The 20,413-nt window shown below is 43.4% G+C and overlaps 2 protein-coding genes across 13 annotated transcripts in view; one reads left to right on the forward strand and one right to left on the reverse strand.

The window, feature by feature from the left end:
• The window catches only part of SFI1 (SFI1 centrin binding protein), a 30,540-nt gene extending 26,343 nt beyond the window's left edge, over positions 1 to 4,197 (forward strand). For 5 of the 6 annotated variants that reach the window (XM_048322694.1, XM_048322695.1, XM_048322696.1 and 2 more), the window contains 2 exons: positions 1 to 137; positions 3,390 to 4,197. In XM_048322694.1, coding sequence (XP_048178651.1) covers positions 1 to 108 — 108 coding nt within the window. In that variant the 3' untranslated portion in view covers positions 109 to 137; positions 3,390 to 4,197. Of the gene's footprint in view, positions 822 to 3,389 lie in introns of those variants that run through there. The other variant, XM_048322699.1, reaches the window with a different exon arrangement.
• The window catches only part of PISD (phosphatidylserine decarboxylase), a 24,765-nt gene continuing 4,696 nt past the window's right edge, over positions 345 to 20,413 (reverse strand). For 2 of the 7 annotated variants that reach the window (XM_048322704.1, XM_048322705.1), the window contains exons 3-8: positions 17,964 to 18,139; positions 5,439 to 5,675; positions 5,175 to 5,313; positions 4,294 to 4,440; positions 3,417 to 3,577; positions 345 to 3,109 (exon numbers count right to left, since the gene is read on the reverse strand). In XM_048322704.1, coding sequence (XP_048178661.1) covers positions 2,888 to 3,109; positions 3,417 to 3,577; positions 4,294 to 4,440; positions 5,175 to 5,313; positions 5,439 to 5,675; positions 17,964 to 18,139 — 1,082 coding nt within the window. In that variant the 3' untranslated portion in view covers positions 345 to 2,887. Of the gene's footprint in view, positions 3,110 to 3,416; positions 3,578 to 4,293; positions 4,441 to 5,174; positions 5,314 to 5,438; positions 5,676 to 7,663; positions 7,830 to 9,449; positions 9,866 to 12,247; positions 14,016 to 14,058; positions 14,269 to 14,291; positions 14,310 to 17,963; positions 18,140 to 20,413 lie in introns of those variants that run through there. The other 5 variants (XM_048322707.1, XM_048322709.1, XM_048322706.1 and 2 more) reach the window with 5 other exon arrangements.

The raw sequence follows: 20,413 nt of genomic DNA on the forward strand, positions 1-20,413 counted from the left end.
TTAAAGCTGAGGATCAATACTCTCACCAAAGCACAGCTAGCTGAGAGACATCATGTGCAGACCCTGCTTGCCCGCCTGCGAGATATCCAGCTTGCCCTGGATCTGTAATACATCTGAACCAACTTCCCAGCTCAGGGGTAGGACTTTTTGCCCCTTTCATAGGAGGGAATGATGGAAGAGATGTATCCATTCACTTAGTTCTATGTATGGCATTTATATTTGATAAATTACGTTAAATTAATTTTGCTTTTTTTATTATTACTCTACCTGATCAAACTGGAGCTACATCTACCTCATGCTGCACTTCCAATACCTAGTTTAGGTTACTTGTCATGCGACAAAGATAAGCAACACAGATAAGACTTTTTATTTCAAAATGTTTACAATTAAATGAGTTCATGTCAGTAAGTCATACACTTTGCCATACAAAAATACCGTGCTACTGATACAGTTGAATTAAATGGATTCTCCATGGAGGAGAAATTCACAGCATTATCAGTACCCTCAAGGAACTTTGTTTTCACTCCTGGGCTGTGTTGCCTAACAAGCAATGTTGGTTTATTAGCTCGCTCTGCACAGTATTAAAACCATCATAAAAACAGCCACTTGCATGCTGAATCCTCTCCTCCTTCTGAGATTTCTAATAAAGCAAACATCAAGCAACCCATCCTCCATCACTACGCTAATAGTTACCTTCAGATACTCTGGATGATGCTGCTGAGTAGGAAGAAATTAAAGCTTAAACTTCCTTTGGCTCTGTCTGGATGTCATAGGCCCCAGTGGAAAAGAGGGAAGAGATTGTCTTTTTCTCTTACCCACTGGAACAAATTTACTTTCTCTTGTTAACATGACACTGAAGTTTAATCAAAAAGCTCACCATAACTTTATCCTCTCAGGGCTGACATCTGCCTTACTCTTTTCTCACTCTCAAAGGTTTAAAAAGACTTGTATCTGGTACTATACTGCTTCAGGAGGAAACTTGCTAATGCCAAGAAGTTCAACAAGATAGGTAGCTGAGAGCCACTTCAAGCTTTCAAACTCCTCCCTCTGTAAAGCGAGGAAACACTGACTCCTGGAGCCAAATGAATTTTCTCCTGCTTGTCACCCAAACAGCTACCCTCATCTGACTCATGGCTGGGCTACATCACTTAGAAGCAGTTTTATCATCCCCTCCTTCCTGTTGACAAGCTAAGCACACAGGAGTTGGCAAACTGGACATTTGTACAACAAAATTATATTCTATTTTCTGCAGTGCATACAAAGAAGGGTTTCTTTAGGAGGTCAGAGCTGTCCAAAGCCTGTCATCTCCTTGAAGCAGCAGAAAAGTAGCTCAAGCAAGGAAGTAGTATGAGAAACCTCTCAGAAAGCACAAAGGCAGGTTTCATAAGCGTGTCCACTCCAACAACCTCTGGACAGCAAAATCAGTTCTAAATGTTTGAGTGCTGGGACTTGAAACGGTTTATTCACAAAAAACAACTGACACATTGCTTTAAAACTCAATTTCTCTTCACTTTGGCAGTGGTTTTTGTCAGTGCCACACGCAGTAGATCCAAGGTGTTAGATTTTAACTCTTCTAATGTGAAGTCACAAAGAGGTTTTAAAATTTTACAGTGGAATAAACTTCAGCACAAAGCTTTCAGCCTCCAGCACATTCCTACCATTAAGTATAAGGGCAGAAGTCAGAGCCCGTGTGGCATTTTATTTATATTTTGAATAAGGTGAAATTGTTGCCAGTCAAGGGAGGGCCAGATTGGCACCTGGGAAGCAACAGGGGATTTCTTCAAAGAGCCATAAATATTTTAAACACAGTCAGTGCATAAGGCATTTCACTCTGTGCAATAAAAATTGGTCCTGAAGTAGCTGAAGCTGTCCTGTAATAGAGGAACTCATTCTTCAAAAATTTAGTGACAAAGTAACAATTAAGATACATAGCAAGTAAAAACATATTTTAGTTGCTATCACATCACCCAAGAAAAATAGGCCGTGTGTCTTCTAACTCCTTGATCCAAGAGGTAAAGTTAACTGTCTCTCATAAAGACAGAAACTTTTAAGGCCTGGAATAGCAAAATAAAACCATGGATTAGGAAGAGGACACAGAGCTTTGTCTGCTTTAAAAAGAAAAAGAAAATTGCAACGTGACAGGTTCTGTTGTCTGGAATGTAGACACTGTTTTCAGGTTTAAAATACAGTACAAAGTCCATTTTTAAATGGACAATGTTAGACAAAAGAACTAAAATTGTTTAACAGTACAAAACTTGGGATGAGTGTCATGCATTGTACTGACTGACTGTTGTATATTTTGCTTTGTTTGGGCAATGAAGTCACCCCAGCCAGTTTCACTGTTTGGCCCTCTATGCATTCAGAGACTGCCTTTGTCTAAGAATTTGGGCAGAGTTTCTTAGAATAAAATAAATATGGGAACATATTCTTTACTCAAGGTCTGAAAAACAGATACTGCAGATACAAGGTACAGGGTCTGACTCAGCCTGTCAGTGTCCCTTTAAATACAGGTAATCTCTACCCTCCACCCTTTCCCATTGCACTTGTCTAGGAAGGCTTAAAAGGGATTTAGAGGCTCTAAGAACATAATTATCCTGTGGCACACTCAGAGGAGAACATGAAAGACTACAGGCCCAGGGTGGGCCAGAAACCACCATGGGCAACATCTTTAAAGGCAGCTGTACCCGATACATCCATGATCATTCAATTACATTTCTACATTCAGCAGCAGGTAAATGTAGACCAAATACTTTCAAGTTTAACGCAGCAGTGACATCTTCTTTTCTGCTCACCCAGGTCCTGCTGAGTGATACAAACTTGATAAGTGAAACATTCAGTGGTGTGAAAAAGTCCCATTGTATAGAAAATCTTCTTGATGAGACAGTTTCTATAAAGAGCCCAGTGCTTCTCCAAAGCGGATTTTCTGTCCAGCTTTGAGGTTGAATTTGAAGTCCTTGGGTGCCTCAAAGATTAGTACGATTGTAGAGCCTAAGTTAAATTCCCCTAAATGTTCCCCTTTCCTCATGGGGATTCCCTCCTTGTTGTTGGATATGAAGCTGAAGTCATTGTAGGAACCTTTAGAGTAACTTGGACTGTTGGTGTGCAAGTCCTGTGCAGAGAAGGAAGAAGAGAAGGATTTACTGGGGGATTTCAGTGCTCTGTATTCATTCATCATACAGCTGTGTACTGTACATTCTCAGCAATTTTCCACGCGGGAACTCACAGTTCAAAGGTGCAACAGGAATTTTTAAAAAATAGTCTATATTGCCGACAACACTCTTGAAATCAGTCTTAGAATATCAGTACTGTGAAACACTCTAATTTCAGGGTAATAAGATTTTTTTTTTCCAATTTTGTTATGCTGCACCAATCTCAACCATTAACACCAGAAAGGTGCCTGCTATGATCCTGCTCACCTGGTCGAAGTAGATGCGGATGGAGCCAACATTTGTTGCTCCTACAGCTGTTAACGAGAAAAAGCCATGTTTCCAGTCACCTGTAAGGACAACCCGTTCGTTGTGGCAGAACAGTTCCTTGATCCAGCGAGCAACTCCAGGATTCACAGACATCAGAGAGCCTGAAGAAGTGAGAAAATATTCAGGTTAGGTTGTCTGGTTTGTAGCAATATTGTAATGCCACTCAGATGGTGTTTTCAGTATAACTGGAGCTGATCCAGTAAACAACTGTGTCAGTTATTTGTAGGAAGAGAAGCAAGTGCCAGGCAGAGCAAATGAAAGAGAAGTCTGTGGTGAAAACAAAGGGGTCACAGAAGGATATGTGTGACAGGTCAATCTCTCTCTCATGGTATTTGAAACCAAATCCAAATACTTACGTTTTTGCTAGATACCAAGAATAAAATATTTTTGTTATCTGCAAAAACATCCAATAGCAGCTCCAATAGTTTATCTGTTCAGTTGCATTTTCTTTGCCAAGCACGAGCAGAGACCGTACTTTGAGCTACTGTTTGGTGTGATATGCAGAACTATCTGTATTTCAAGAGCAAACGGAATGAACAGTGTTTGGGAACAAATCAGGTCAGCATGCATCAAGGGTACTTCAGAGAGCTCACAGAGTTTGAATACAACATTACTGTTTTCACCATTTATATGTGATTTGCTCTCATAAACTGTACAGCTGTAAAACTCACTACTGTTTGTGACAAATCATTTTTCTACAATTATCCATCATATTACTGTACAACTTCTGCACTGGTGTGTCTCATTCTGCAGTGGCGCACAGCAGTGCTTCCCTCCATAGCTGCTCTGCAGTTGTTTTCTAGGAACAGAAACCAACCTGGGAAATGCCGTCGGTGTGACACTGTCCAGTCTGTGGGTGAGTGGAAGCAGTGATAATCCCCTGGTGCAAGGTAAATTACACAGTGGTAGAGCTCATTCCCCTCCTTTGTGACCAGTTGTTGCTGAAAAGAGTTACCAGGTGGGGCTGCAGAGAAAGCAGGGAAAGGAAGGGGTTAAATATATTCCTCCTAAAGTCATCTACCACAGCCAGACAGTCTATGTTAGAGCCAGTGCAATAGCAGAGGAATAAATGCAGCCCACATGGATTGGTGAGACTACAAAAACATACGTTTCATCCAGGAATCCAGTATTTCCAAGTGTTCCTTTCCCTTTACAACAAAATTAGATCCTGGATTGTTTTAATCATAGTGAAAATTTTTCTTCTGGAGTGTGCCCTTCCCTAACCAAAAGAGCAGAAACTGAAATCCAGTACAACAGAATTTTTATTAAAGCTACCCTTTAAGAACAGAATTTGTTAAGAGTCCTCTAAGTCATTAGAGGGGTAGTGCTTGAGCACTTGTTAAGGAGTAGCTTATACAGTTTTTGCTAGCGAGTGCTTGGGCCCATTTCAGTGTGACAGCAAAAGTGCTGCAGCTGTGGTATAGCAACAGATCTTGGAGTTAAATGTAGGAACCAAGCAACTCAGTTCAGATAATCAGAATGAGCCAGGCATGACTGTATAAAGCCACTGGTGAGAAAAAGAGAAGAGCTAGAACAGCGACATGGTTACCCCCAAATAAAATGAACCAAAATTCAGACTTGCTTTTGTTCCTGACAATGCAAGAAAATGTTAATTTTTTCCATCTCTCTTAATCTCATGATTGCTGAGAACACTGAAAGGGCAGAGCAGAATAAATGCAGAATTGACACAGAACTCACCCTGACTAAAATGCATTTCCTCCGTGGAGATGCGAGGTCCCAAAAAAGATTCCAGCGAATAAGTAACCCCTTTTACTTGCTCCACTTCGCAATTTTTTACCTGTCCGAAATTAAGGATCTTTCCATCAGAGGGACTAATCTACAGCAAAGAGAAAAAACTGAAACAGTTAGAAGTTCATTAATTCCTTATGAAGCAGTGCCATTCCTCTGGGGGCTGAGGGAAGCTGGCAGTGCTGGGTGAAGCCCTCACTTCCTTTCACTCACCACACTATGCACGCAGCAGACTGGCCGCACTTGTGGTTTCAGTTTCCTGCGGAAGAACTCACTGAGGTTCCTGTAGTGATGCAGATCCTCCACAGCTGCCTCCTTCATGTTCACTCCAAAGGTCCAGATGTACAGGCTGTACACAGGCTTCCGCAGCCACGTGGGCAGCTCCACCTGGTTCAGGCGACCCCAGGCTCGTGAGAGCAGCCGTGTTGGCACCGACTTGTACAGGGCAACCTGAAGGAAGAACTGCAGCACGTCAGTGTTCTCTTCACTGATGGCTTTCTTACTTCTCCCCATAACACAGGAAGGATCAAACTGTTCCTGCAAACCCATCCCTTGAATTCATGGGTTACACCAAGTAGCCTTTAAGGCAACAAAAAATTAACACTGCACTTCATCCTCATTCCCTCCATTCTGTTGAGAGTAGATAAGAGACAGGATGAAACTTAATATAACTTTATAGTGAAGCCAGAATTTCCACTCCCTGCAGGCTGAAGCTCCACACTGAAGTTACTGGAAACTGCCCAATGTGAGGCTTACAGAAAAAAAGAGACATTGCACATATTCTAGTAGGATGCTAATCAGAAAGGTTTAATATTACCAATGTATAAATTTTTGTGAATAACCAAATGAAAATTGACTGGATGACATGCTCATCAGATGCATCTACTACTGAGGGTGTTTCCCACACCCAGGACTGTGTGTTGTACTGCTCTAATGACAAGTACCATTGAAGAAATGTACCCACATGGACGCAGCTACACAGGTATAAACTTACACCAGCCTTACTCCTTCTGTCACAACAATGGGAGTTGCTAATTGCAAGAATATAAAGTGCCTTTATTTCTGGAGAAATACACCTTTGGACTTGCACCAAAGCCCAAGTTTTAGCAAGGAAAACAAATGAAACAAAGCCGGCCAGAGGTATCTGCTGTTGATGTAAGTGGACAGATGACAACATCTGTTGATAATTCCAGCAGACAACTCTTCTGGAGTTTGTGGTACTTCCTGTCAGCCAGGAAGCTCACATGGCTATGATGTAACTGGGGGGAGCTGGGGAATATGGACCAAGGGAACTGAACACACTCTGAAACCAGTTTTGCAAAGGAAGTGGTGATCTGCTGACTGGTGCTTTGTTTTTGAACAGTACAGCTCAGTTACATTCAACTCACAGCTGAAACTTGGTTTTTTTCTTAGTGAGAGTCATCATTTGTTCTCAATCATATCTTTCACAATGAAGTTTTGCAAAACACAGCCATAAACACAAACAGAAGCACACACTGGCTCCATCATATCAAACACAGCAAATTAAGATTTCACTTACAAATCACCATCCTATGTACATACAGGTATATTTCAGAAAGGAAGTACCAACAGATAAAACCTTCTAAATGAACAGTACCTTATGTTATGTAAGCTGAAGTACTGATGAAAAAAATGTGTTGCCATTTTATTTGACATGTCCTATACTGTATTAATTTCTAAAATTAACTTTGCTGTTTTCCACCAACACAGAAAATGTATACAACTATAAAATCACATAAATTGTCAAAAGCGGTATTTCCTAGTAGCCTCTTCTCTTCAAAGGAGCCTGGTTTTCAAGTTGATGGGATCAAACAGAACAGATGTTCAGTGAAATAGGCTTAAGAATGGCAATTTTGTTCCTGTTTTCAATCAAAATACTTACTTGGTTGTTGGATTCTGAAACTGTATGATTTGTGGGGAGAATTACTATGTGCAAGGCATCCCATAGCCTGCTCTCAACAGTGTCAGAGCAGAGATTTGCTTATCATTTGGACATGCTGGACTACAAGTGCTCAATGAACTTGAGGAACAAACCCTCACAGTGTGAAAATAAAAAAAAACAAGAGACCATTTCAGTGTGGCCAGGAAAAGGAACTTGCCAAGAGGTTTGGTCTTCCTTGTCCTAGCCCTGATACTGTGAGGTGACTGAATTCCTTCAGAAGTTTGTGTTAATTTTCCGTGACTGTTAGAGGACAAAGTAATTCTCTGCTCCTGAAAAAGTCACTTGTCTCTGAAGGCATTACTTAACACAACCACAGACAGTAAAAACTATACAGAAGCATGAATTGCACCTCTGCCTTCACACCAGTGATCACCAGGCTGTCCTGCATGAAGCAACTCTTCCCCCCAGCTGCTGCCAGCTCCTCCAGGACACACAGCTCCCAGACATGGTGCACGAGAGACCTGCTCACACTTACCCTGCTCATGGGCCTCCATCCCACTCTGGTCAAGGGTTTAAGAGCACCGAAAGGCAGAAGGTAATAGAGAATAGTCAGAGGCCAAGAACGGAGTTTCAGAGCAGGCCTAGACATACAGCTCAGCTGGCCCAACCTTCGCCTCAGGGCCAGCTGGGGGAATTGCAACCTGAAAGATTACATACACAGCATCAGAGGGTCAGGCATCTCAGCTGCAGAGCCACCAGCTTCCGACAGCTGGGGTGAGTTATTCCTCCTAAACATTACTTAATCGTTGATACTACAAGTCTTTACTCCTTTATTTTGATCAGTTCCTCCCCTTCCCAAAAAAGAACAGTTTATCTAAAATACAGAAGTCCTCTGTCCAAACCTCTGACCAACAGGTCACATTTTATGAGTAACACCCTCAAAAATTAAAGGTAAGACCAGTTTCAGGTCTTAAAGCCTTCACTGAATACGCTGGTTCTGAATAGGGAACATGTGGACAAAGCCACTGTTTCTACTACTGCAAGACAATCTAGTCTCCACAGCCCAATAATCAACTCCTCTGTCTCATAACCAGCTGCATCTCTGATTTTTTTTGTTACATGGATGTGCTGACTGAGAGGGGTATCATTTTGCACAAATGGCCATGAGGAGAAGTTGACCTTCTAACTCTCAGAAGGAAAAGCCACTCAGCTTCTTAGCAGAGGACAGACATCAAGGGCCTCAGTTCAGAGCCTTGCAGGAGGTTCAGAGCCTTGCAGGTGCCCATTTATTCTTTGGCTTCTATTAATGAAAAAACCACTGGCATTTCCAAGGTCCCATTATCAAATGGAAATCTGCCTACCTGAGGACAAACTATTCAAATGACTGACTGAACTCCTGGCTAGGAGACTGTTCTCTGGCAACCACGACACAGCGATGTGCACACACAAACTCAAGTGGCACAGTCTGGCTGCTCCCAACAGCTTGTTTTCTTGCTGTCTCATTCTGTGACATGAAGGAGGAACTACAAAATACTGCATATGTCTTTCCAAGATGGAAAGAAGCTGAGAATTTAAAAAGAAAATTTCTTGCCAACTCATTCTTTCCTCAAGTTGGATCAGAATTAGAATATCAGGCAGACAGGTACAACTGTCACCACTTTGGGATGCAAGATGGTGCCTTTTGGCTCAGAGATTTTTTTTTCTGCAGTGAACACAACTTCTTTCCCATGAAGAATTAATAAATAAACAGAGAATAATCTGTGCATCATAATGCAACAGGGAAAAAGAACCTTGAGCAGAAGTCCTGTCTCAGCAGAGTTAATGCTGGCTTCTCAGCAGGAGGTGGGACTGACTCAACATGGGAATAGGAAGGGGCACTTCACGTTCTCCCTCCCATCCTTACCACCCAGCAGCTTGCAAGGGCTGGTGGGCCAGCAGCCGGGTTGGGTCCCATTCTCCCCCTCCTGCTGCTCTCCCCCCCCTTCACTGCAGTCGCTCCTGGACCAATCCCTGCAGAGCTGCATTGCTTTGGAGCCCTCGGGCTTCTCACTGCCTTGGCCTGGTTTCAGAGCGGCCCCTCAACTAATTTTTCCATTCTTCTAGTGATAGAGAGTAGAAGGGAAAAGAATGAAAGCTTCCCCATTCCCCTTGTCATGGAACAGCATGCCTTTGTCTCCCAAAGCAATGTATAAGGAGCTTTATAATAATTAGGGCAAACAAAAGCTTTGCAGATGGCTCCCGCTCCTTCTGCCCAGAAACCCTCCCAGCCTCCCTCCCGCGTCAGTGACCATTCCTGCAAAGCAGAAAATACTGAACAGTACCTGAAATGAGTTCTCCTACTTGGTGTCCCACCGGCAGAGCCAGCCAGACCTGGACTCTCCAGCTGTGGGTGCTTGTCCCCGGCACAGCTGCTGCTGCCACCGTTCCCTGAACGCAGCCTCCGGACATGAATTTTAACTTTGCGGAGGTTGTAGCAAGAGGGTGGAGGGTTAGATAAAGCTTTATAGCATCTCACCATTTCCCTGTGTGGAGCTCTGGTCCCTGCAGGGTGTTTGACTGACACATCATCAGGGTGACGGCTGTTGCAAGGCTCAGTCTTTTTTCCTGTACCTCTCTTTCCTTTGCTTGCTCCGGCACAGGAGAGAGGACACGGCGTCACAGTTCCTAAATCCCCCGCTGGTTTGTCTCTGGATTCCCTCTCTGTTTCCCACTTGAATCTCTGCTAGGAGGGTTGCAGCTATTGCAAACAAACAGGCATTGTGTCACATTTCAACATCCCACTACAAAGCAGACTCTGCACACGATAAAAATGAGCTGTCCATATGAGCAGTCCTTGCTTCTTGCTAGTCCGAGTGGCCATTGGAACCCAACTCCCCAAAAAACACCCTGCAGTTTGTCCCAGGCTGCTGGGCAGCGATGCACTAGTGAGAGGAGCAGCCAGCTGGCCCCGCACAACTCATCTCAGCGCCAGCCTGAATGCAAGGCTGGGAGGAGGAGTGGGGCGGAGAGGAGGAGTGGGGCGGAGAGGAGGAGGAGATAACTCCCAGCTTCAATTCTGCAGTGCAGCAGCTGCTCCTAAAAGAGTTCTGGACTGCTGGGCACCACAAATCCTTTCCTGCTCTTATTGTCCAGCTTGTAAAGAAGAAATCAGAAAGGAAAGGAACATCTTTCTATTTTATAACGCTTGCCAGACACAAACATCCATCTCCGTAACTCTCCTTCCATCTCAAAACACTCACTTAGGGGAACATTCCTTCCCCTAATGGACATTCTTCTACAAATAACTAGATACATACAAAATAAGCCAGTTTTAGGGCCAGCTTGAGAACTGGGTATAAAACAAGTGTGTTGCGCCTATTATGTGACTCGGTACTGTCACAGTTTTTATGTCCAGTAGAACTAAAATAAAAAACAGGAGTAAAGGAAGCTGGTTTTGTTTTTAAAGACCAAAGGCTGCAGTGTTTCTATCTGAACATTCTAAATGTACAGAGAAATTTCACTCTTTAACTCTACAGAACACACCTCAAACATAGACTTTCTGTATCTCCTGTGACTGGGTTTGGATTGTTAAGGGAGCCCTGGTTCAGAAAGCGGAAGTCAGATAGCTACATCTTACCTCAAGATTAAACCAAATACCCAGAACAATTTTGGGGCTGACTCTCTAGTAGCTCCATTTCACTTCTGCTTTCTGCTAAGTCTGGGCTGAAAACAATCAATCAAAACCCTCCTTGTTTCCAAAGCCTTCTAAGCACCATGAAAACTGTGTGCCTCACAGAGCAGATCAAAAAGAGCACTGCTGCTCTGATAGAAGGAAAGGCTTGTATCGTAATAGGAATAAGGCAGGAGGAGTGGGAGGACCAGCAGGAAAAGCTAGAATTAACTAGCTAATGGCACCCCAGTCAGGCCTCAAAAGGAAAATATCCAAGCAGTAATTGTGTGTTTTGACTGGCCTTCAATGCCAAATATTACAGATACCCCCTAGAAACACCTCTGGAGATCCTACATTAGAGTATTTTTTTTCAGGAAGAAAACTTCTATATGGTATTCTGTGTGTCAGGAAGTTCCAAGACCTGTGTGCATGTTGTTTAAGCTGAATTTTAACAACAGCATTTAAAAAAAAAAAAAAAAATCCAGCTAATTGAAAGAAGGCTAATTTAAGATCGACTGAAAGCACTCAAAACATACTCCTTCCTCCCTGAACCTTGTGCCAACTTTTTTTGTTTTCCTATTTAAAATATCATTTAGTCTTTCTTTGGCTGGCACAAGAAACTCCTACACAACAAAAACGAAGCCATCTGTATAGTCAAATGCTGAAAGCAGTTAGCCAAAATCCTATCAAAATTCAAAGAAAAGAGCACAGGGGAGCTACTTCTCCATTCACTGGGAACATTAGAAATGATCACCAGTAAATACTTAATTTTAAACAGCAACAAGCTAAATCAACATTGTTTCAAAAGAAACTTCATCAGGCCAAGACAAAATTATTTTTCACACTGAACACCTGTGTTCACAGAACTGTGGGGAGTGAGTTCGTTTGGCACTGGTGGAGCTGGGCAGGAGCAGCAGAGCACCCAGCTCAGTAGCTCCTGGCCAGGGCCAGCTCCTGCAGCTGTGGGGGGGAACCCTGCTCCCTATCCCACCTCCTCCTGTGCTACCCTCGACCTTGCAGAGAGACAAGAGAGCAAACACACGTCGTAACTACATTCCCTTCAGTGCTCTTCCCTTCAAGATAAGAGAGGTAACCCACAAGCTCTTCCAGTAAAATTCAATTTTATCCCTCAAAACACTTTTAAGGAATTATTATATTCTCAACTGAGTAACCATGATTCTGTGAAAGCATGGAACCAGCTAAACAGCTGACCTGCTCCCTAAAAAAACCCAGACACTGAGATGTTCTATAGCCTGATGCAGTAGGTAGTACCACCCTTCAGTCCAAACCAAAAAATGTGGGGCAAAAGAAATTCCTCTCCAGGAAGGGAAAAACACTGGTGTTAAAAGTTTTTTCCTCCACTTCTTAAGAAAACTACGCTCAGCCAAGTAAGAAGTTTCTCTTAAGTTCTGTTCTACTCCCCTCATTACATTCACCAGGATGCCAATACCTGAGTCGATGCTGACATACCTAATGAGTTTCCATCCCTGCTGTGGTTGTCCCAGAAGCAATGTACAGTTCCTACAGTGTAAGAAGGCTGAAATGAAAAATCCACCCTGAGTTTACCTGCTTTCCATGGGGAAAGGAACAAGAACCGCTCATCAAACAGCTCATGACAGAGGAACTCATAAAATGGCATCTCAACAGCTGGACCTCTTGGGATGCAGGCAGTGCCCAAAGCCTATGTCATCATCAGCTTAGACAAAAATCTTAAAATTTTTGGTTTGTAGGGGTTGGACACCATTACCAAACTCCCTCACCTGTCTGAACTCACTCAGAATCCACGCTGGGCAAATAAAACAGCAGTTACCGGCAGGTATCAATCCATAGAGAATTATTATCTCATAGAGAACTGCTAATCTGCCAGCTATGCACCACCCTTCTGCTCTGTCAGCTCAAATAAGCATCAAATCCAGTAACCTCTTTTAATTACTTGTCAAATAATTAACTACTCAAGTCCTTCTCTCAAGTTTTACAAAACAACACAGCAAGGCAATTGCAAGAAAGACTAATGTGCAACTGAACTTCAAACGTGCAGCCGCGGTTTTAAACCATAAGCATGAATCATTAGGCTTGGAATGTGCTGGTCAGTGCTCAAAGCCCTCTCGTCACACTTCCTACATTTGGTAACAGAACTACTATTTTAAAAATGGACCGAATGCATCCCAGTGCTGTATTCAAGGGCCAACAAAAACTACGGTCTTGCACTCAGGGGAGAGATACTCGGTGACCGTTTGTTAAAGGTCCCGTTCCTTTTCCAGCAGTAACTGTTCTGTATCAGACACGTCATCCCTGCTCCCATCCAACCTTCTCCGCAGGCAACCCGGCAGGACAAACACTGGATGCTCCACACCCAGGCAGAACTCCTGAACTCCGAGAGCACAACAGAACTGCCCCGATGCTGCTGGGAAACCTGAGCACACGCTGAGCGCCTGCCAAGGCCGCGGAATTGCTGGGCAGCGCCTTCGCCCCGGCTCTGCCGGGAAGAATGGGCCAACGGGGACCATTCTCCGCGGATTTACCGGCGCTGCCTCATGAAACGTACCATGCTCGGCTGCATCCACCTTAAATGTCTGAAATTCTTTACTTCCCATTTGAAAAAGCCTTTCTATACATTTTCTCTTGGGGTGTTATGAAAAAACATTTTTATTGTTTTCCCCTAACTTTACAATGCTGTTTCAGTAGCTTTTTATAAATAGAGCAGGGGGGAAAAGTACTATTTTAGGATAGCCTAAGTGGACGACTGAATTATTTTTGAAACTTAAATCTGAATTCTATGCAAAAAGCCTGTTACACAGTCTCAAAGAGCTCTTCTGTGAAGCAAGGAGATAAAGCTTTATTTACAAAGTGACATGGAATTTGATGGCACCCTTTTAATACTTTGCAGTAGTAATTTCCAATTAATGGTTTAAAACAGCACTCTCCAGTACCACTCCCTACTATCCCCCCATTATTTTAGCTTAAGATATTGGTAAAGCAAACTCTCAGCTCCGTAAAGGATCTCTAAAGGAAGCATAAGCCGCGTTACATCCTCCCCACAAGGCAGCACCCGGCGGAAGCTGCGCAAAGGCACCGGCGGCTCTTCGGCCCCCTGCCCGCCCCGCGGGACTCTGGACTCCGATAAGGCAGGTCCAACAGACTCATTCTGATTAAATCTACTCAGAGATTACTCATGACAGAGTCAACTTTGGAACATCGCTTGAAATTTCCAGCAAGCCAGAGTGAATCGCCCCTTGGCCGCCAGCCCTCGCCCATCTGCCCTGCGGTCCACTAGTCCTTACCTGATGCTCAGGGAAGTCTCCTTCGTCCCGGCTTTTCGCCTTCAGTCGCCGAAATACGACACCGACCCTTCCTTTCAAAGCAGTTTTCAGACACGTAAACAAAGTTCAGTGGACTGCGACTCCCCCATCGCGCCGGCCGCAGCCATCCCGCCCCTGGGGCCCCTTCTCCGGCCGGGCAGGGGAGCGGATGGTGGCCACACCCGCATCCCCCGGCCCGGTAGGTCCCCACCTACCTCCCGGCGGCGGCACCCGGGTCGCCGGCCTCGCTCCCGCCCGCTCCCCGCGGCGGTGCCGGAGCGTCCTCGCCTTAAGGAAGCGGCGCGGGGCCCCGCCTCGCCTCCAGCCACTGGCGCTGCACGCCGGCTCCTTCCTGCAGGGCCCCGGCCCCTTCGGAGGAGGGGCCAGGGCAGCACGAACGCAAAGGAAGAGAGACCGGAGGGCACCCGAACGCGGCGACAGTGATGTCTTGCCCGGCGGCGGCCCGCGGGAGAAGGGGCTGCCCTGGGAGGGTCTGGCACTCCTGGGGATCAGCGCTCAGCTTCCCAAAGAGCCGCTGGCCCGGACAATGGGGAAAGAGACTTGCTGGGGAGCAAGGCACCGGTGCGGATTCTGTGCATTGCACAGCTTCGCGGAGACAGCTTCCCACCGCGTGTCCTGGTGCGGTAACACAATCCCACACAGGCACTGGCAGCCAAAGCAGGAAAGCGTGCTGCAGGCTCATAAACTGCTTCCGAAACGCTCAGATTAACTGCTCCATAATCTCAGCAAAATGCTGAGGATTGCTCAGGAAGTTGCACGAGATAGAACAGACTCATCTGGTCAAAAAGCCTTCCCACTGTTTAGATTAAAAAAAGAAAAAAACACAAACCCAAACTGATTTTACTTGTTTCAATTTTCCAGGACAACGAAGAACAACATTTACACCACTGCACCCTTTACACAATTTGATGCTGTTGAAATGTCACTGGTTTTAACATTTTCTGACCATCTTTCTTGTGTACTTTGGACCACTTTACAAGGATTTTTTTTTCATAATTGCATATATGCTCCAATAAAACTCCAAGCATCAGAACCTAGGCGCAAGAATGAGGAATAAGAGACCAACTGGAGATTATGTTTCTTCCGAAGTCAGATAAAAAAAAAAAAATCAGATATTCTTCCATTATTAGTTCTTTCCTGAACGCGATACATAGCTCTTACCATAATACTAAATGTCTCCTCTGGGCCAAGAAAAGCACGTTCGGTATTGTACTGCCATAAGAGCACCAGTATCCTCTGTTACATAAATAGAAGCACTCTCTGACATCAGTAGGAAGGGCTGTGTTTTTCTTACCTCTGAGAATCCTAAACCTATGCTCAAGCGCTTTCCTGGTGAATTGTTTTTAAAAACTGGCCTGAGACAATAAGCAGCAGTTGGAACACTGCAGCTCACTTCCAGAAATGTTTACTGTGCTTTTCCTGGCACATGTCACTCCAACAAACACTGCTTTTTCCTTACACAGAACAGAACAAACTATGGGAGCAAAGGACACCTACAAGTTCCTCTCACAAAACTCTTGTTCATCTCGTCAGTCTGTTCCTCCAAACTCCGGCTCTGGCCAGGCTTTCCCACAGTAATTCTTTGATCCTGTATCAACAGTGCCCTGGTGCCCAGGTAAGAAGAAGCAAAATGCCTCCAGTTAGCATATGAATGGCATGCCATGCATGCAGATCCCAGCCAGGAAATGTTCTGTGACAGCAAAGATTTGGAACAATAAGCTTCCATCCATCTGATAAACATCTACCTGTCTCCCTCCAAGCCCTCTGCTTTACCTCATCTAATTAAATGAAAGCTGATCCTCACTGGTATTCACAGTAGGAGACACTAAGGCATTAATCAGCTCAAGCTATTAGTGACAGAATGTCTCTAAGAAAATTACACAAAGAAAAGGTCTGTGCTAAAGAAACAATAGTTCTGTCTTTCCCTGTGGAGAAACCAAAGGGACATTTGACTTGCACCAGATTCTTTTTTTCCCCCCCATTCTTTTATGACACTCAAGCAAAACAAAATCACGCCGAAGTGTACTGACTCTCTGTAATTCAGTCAAAAATGATGCACACACCTCAATGAGGATTCCAGCATGTACCTCTGCTACAGGAAGAGCTTCCATGCCTGCTCATCAGGGTGAGGACTACCCATTTAATATCCGTCTTCTGCTCAGAAGCAGGGGAATCTGCCTTACACACAGAGCTGGCAGGTGGAAGATGGTCCACATTCCCACAGGAACATGAGGCTGGTACCGTGGAATAAGCACTTCAGAGCAGCAGGCTCAGCAGTGAGGGCATGTGCACCAGTTTCTTGTTCTATTACTCTTTCAAAGCCCATTCAATCACACTTGGTCTCTCCTTGCCTAAGCAAAGGCTTATTCTGCCCTAAAACCAAGACAACACCCCCTTCCACACTCCTAAGTATGCGTCCAGTGATGCAAAAGACAGAATAATGGAAAGTGACAGGTCAGCATAAAAACCCACTCCACTTTACAATAAAAAGGAACAATGCAGCTCTTATTTTTCTTGAATCCTCCATTGTTTGGGATATTTCTTGCAATGTCTGAACAGTTTCTCTTTTTCATCATAACTATTGAGCTTCCTTTCCCTCCCACAGAAGCATTCAACAGAACTTAAACACATCAGGAAGGACTAGGACATCTTGTTAGTGTCTCCTACTATGGTCTGCTGCATTTGCGCCCCTGCTTATCAGTTTGAAATTCTTTGTGTGTTTCCCCACTGTAAAAACCAAATCCTTTAGAGCTGTTTCATCAAAAGCAATACTCTTAGCTTCACCAAATAATAACAAACCAGCATATCAGTATAATGAAAGAATGCAAATGCAGTAAGAAAATTACCCAATTTCATACCAAAAAGTATGAACACTAACAAAAGAATATTTGTTTTCAAGTATCAAAATGGAATTGACATTGCCTTGTTAAATAAATACTCCATGGACACTTACCAGTTTTTTTAAAATCAGAACCCATTTGAAACAAACTTCAGCAGGAAAAGAATATACAGAAAACAGATTTACAGACAGATTCCTCAGGAGCTATCATAACCTAAGCTGTTAGCATCTGGATTGTCTGGATCATATCTGATTTGGGTCACTAGTGAAAATGAATTTAGGGATTCCAGCCTAGTCCCCCACAGGCATGTGAACAAATCATTGATGTGCTGGCAGTGTGCTCAGGAATGCAAAGAAACCAGGATGCCAAAGGTCACACTGAAGCATCTCCTACACAACCTTACAATCCTAGAATTTTTAACTCCTTGGCTTCAGAAGTGGCACTGAAGCAGGCACTCACCTGACTGTTTGGAAGAACACCATATATATTTTAAACTGTCCAGCATGGAGTTGTACAATATACTTCAAAGGCAATATAGCAGTTATAGGAAGACATGAAGTATTTCTTACTTCAATGTTGCAATGGGTATTTGACCCATGAATCTGATACACACACTCTGCAATTCCACAATAATTTCTCAACTCATTGGAATCCAGAAGGAAAAGGCAAAAATCCCTCAGGATCAAGAGGAATTACAGACCTAAGTGTAACCTATGGAAAAAAGGTCTTGTTATATATTCATACAGGGAACATGTAGATTTTTATTAACCAGGAATTAATTCCATCTCAGCTTTATTGTAAAGCACATATGGTGTCAGCCACACTAAAAGATGGAGGAGTTGCTGGCAGTTCCTAATGTATCATGACTTCAGCCAGAATGAGTTACTGAAGTGACAGAAACTTTAGTTCCATGAGCTGTCAAGAACATGTAGTCAGTAGAGGCAAATTAAAGATTTCTGTGTTGAAATGGAAGCAAAGGAACTTGCATCAAATGTGGCAGAAGTAAAATTGCCCCAAGTTTCTTACCTCCCATTCACTTGCAAGCTTCACAGGCACCTCTATGCCCCTCTTCTCCAGCTGTTCCAACTTGTAATCCTCATATTTTCTGTATCCTGCATATCCTCCACCTGTAGCTACCAGAACATGGAAGGGCCGCAGGCGGAAGACTTGCCCCACTGGAGCAGTATGAAGCTTCTTCCTGTCTGTAACAGAAAAAATCTCAGACTTCAGGAAGGAGTACAGCTACACAATAAAGAAAAAGCAATTCTGTGCAGTGAGGGATGTGAGCTTGGGTGATGAAAATGTGATTAGAAAATAAATCTGACACAGAAGGTATGTACAGATGCTCCTGAGTACTCCAGTTATTGCAGTTTACCAAGTTACTGTAACTCAGCTGATCAACACTAATTGGTCATCTGTGGTTTTAACCTCATCCCCGTCCCTACCACCCCACATGCTTCCAACATTCTTCTCCCTAAAATATACATAAATTGTGCTCCCTGAAAGCCCCATGGAGAAATACATAAAATTAGTGTCTGACAGCACTATCACACTTTCCTACTGTGAGAATGTTGGTACTATGTGGAATAATCATTTGCTGGCGAACAATCTGTACTACTGTGAAGCTTCATGCTTTTAAGTCATTCAAGCTTTCACTACAGTTAGGGAATCCCCAGATGGTACAGCTAACTGCAAGAGGGAAGGAAATTCTGGCCTGTTTTAGAGTAGGTTTGGTAAACAGGAAAACAGCACATTTCTGCTGTAATACAAGTCACCACGTGAAACAAAGAGATGTGTAGTATTACATTTTTTACTGAGTAACTACCAAGCTCCTCCTGCATAAGTCCAGCCTTGCAGTCACTGTGAGATACAAGGACACGGCACGGTCACTAAGCAACAGACCAAGCATGGGACAGGCACAGCCATGAGAATATTTCCCTTCCAAAATCTTCAGAGGAAACAAATCTGTCCAGGGCTAAATCAGTATTAGACTGTGCTGCTCCTGTCTGTCTTCCAGGCAGTCAGAAGTTCTCAGCAATGAGTACAAGTCACTACCTGACAGAAAACGCCCAGAACCAATTCTTGATACTGATTGCTTCATTTCCACAACAATCATTAACTTGGATGTGCCAGAATCAAACCCAATGGACTTTATCTTGCTCCATCAAAGTCAGGCTTCTTAGAGTTTGACTATGAAAGGATGCATTAGCAACCAAAAGAATTCAGTCAACACCAACTCTATTTCTAAGCACACAGAGACAAAGCATAATTGTTTCACAGTCTGAAGAGCTTTAGTTCTAAGTAGTTGAGTTGATTAGAAGCATTCAGCCATGATGCTGCAAAAAGATGCCAAATAAAAGTAATTCTTGTCCACATTTTCTTTTATCAAAATAGTATTTCTTTATAATTTCTTTCCTACACTTGTGATGTAAAACATTGCTTAAATTATATATTCTAAATGCATCATAAAACGAAACCAGCTTTGTTCCTCCTTAAAAAAATAAAAGCAATTTCTTTTCTGGAGGAAAAAACCAAACTCAATAAACAAACAAGGCAGCAACTACAGTTACAGTTAATATTCTAAAAATTATTCTTTCCTAAAGAACAATCCTCAATGAAGGAGAGGGATCATTTAGAACAGTTGAATGTTTAAAAAGACAGACTTATTTGAATTTACAAGGACTCTACAACCTTTCAACTTTGCATCACTATTTCAACAGAAGTGTCTGTACACAGACCAATGATACTCTTTAGCCGTAAAGCCTTCGACTCCTTTCCACCACATTTTTGGTTCTAAGTTAGCAAAGCTGCTCAGCAATTTCAGCAGTTTCACAAATTCCCAAACCAAAACCCCTCAGCAGGAACAGCTCTTTCTGGTTTGGATCCAGAGAGAAGCTGTTTCTGCTTCAAGAGCCTCTATTGACTGCACCCATGTGAACGTTTCTCTTCCTGTAATAGTTACCAAATCATGTGGTGTTCCACAAGCCACAGCAAACACAACTTAAGTTGTTGATAAATGAAGAGCTGACATTTACCCATGTCCAGTATTAATGAAACAGCATTTCTGTAACTGGTCTCCAAAACACTACCACTGCAAAGGCATCCAACATGCCACTGTTAAGCTTTTTTGCCCTGACAAAAATAAAATTCCACACTTTTCAGACACAAATGGAATTCACACAAGTTTACAAATTCTAAGACAAGAACACTAGTTACCGATTCTGGCAACAGATCTAGGTTTAGGCAGCTGGCACCACTTAGATTTCAGCTGAACATCGTGTTCTCTAATGATGCTACTGCTGCTCCCTGGAAAGCAGCATGAGAATGTGTGGAGAGCTCATACCTTGGCACAAGAGCCACTAGAAACAAGTCCAGGACAAGAGGAAAAAGGTGCAGGACTGTTAATGTACTAATAACAGTTTTAGATACTACCCTAAATCTGAAGCCCTCACAGATAAAGCCAACCTCTTCCAGAA

Source organism: Corvus hawaiiensis, chromosome 18 (genome assembly GCF_020740725.1).
Source record: "Corvus hawaiiensis isolate bCorHaw1 chromosome 18, bCorHaw1.pri.cur, whole genome shotgun sequence".
NCBI lineage: Eukaryota > Metazoa > Chordata > Aves > Passeriformes > Corvidae > Corvus > Corvus hawaiiensis.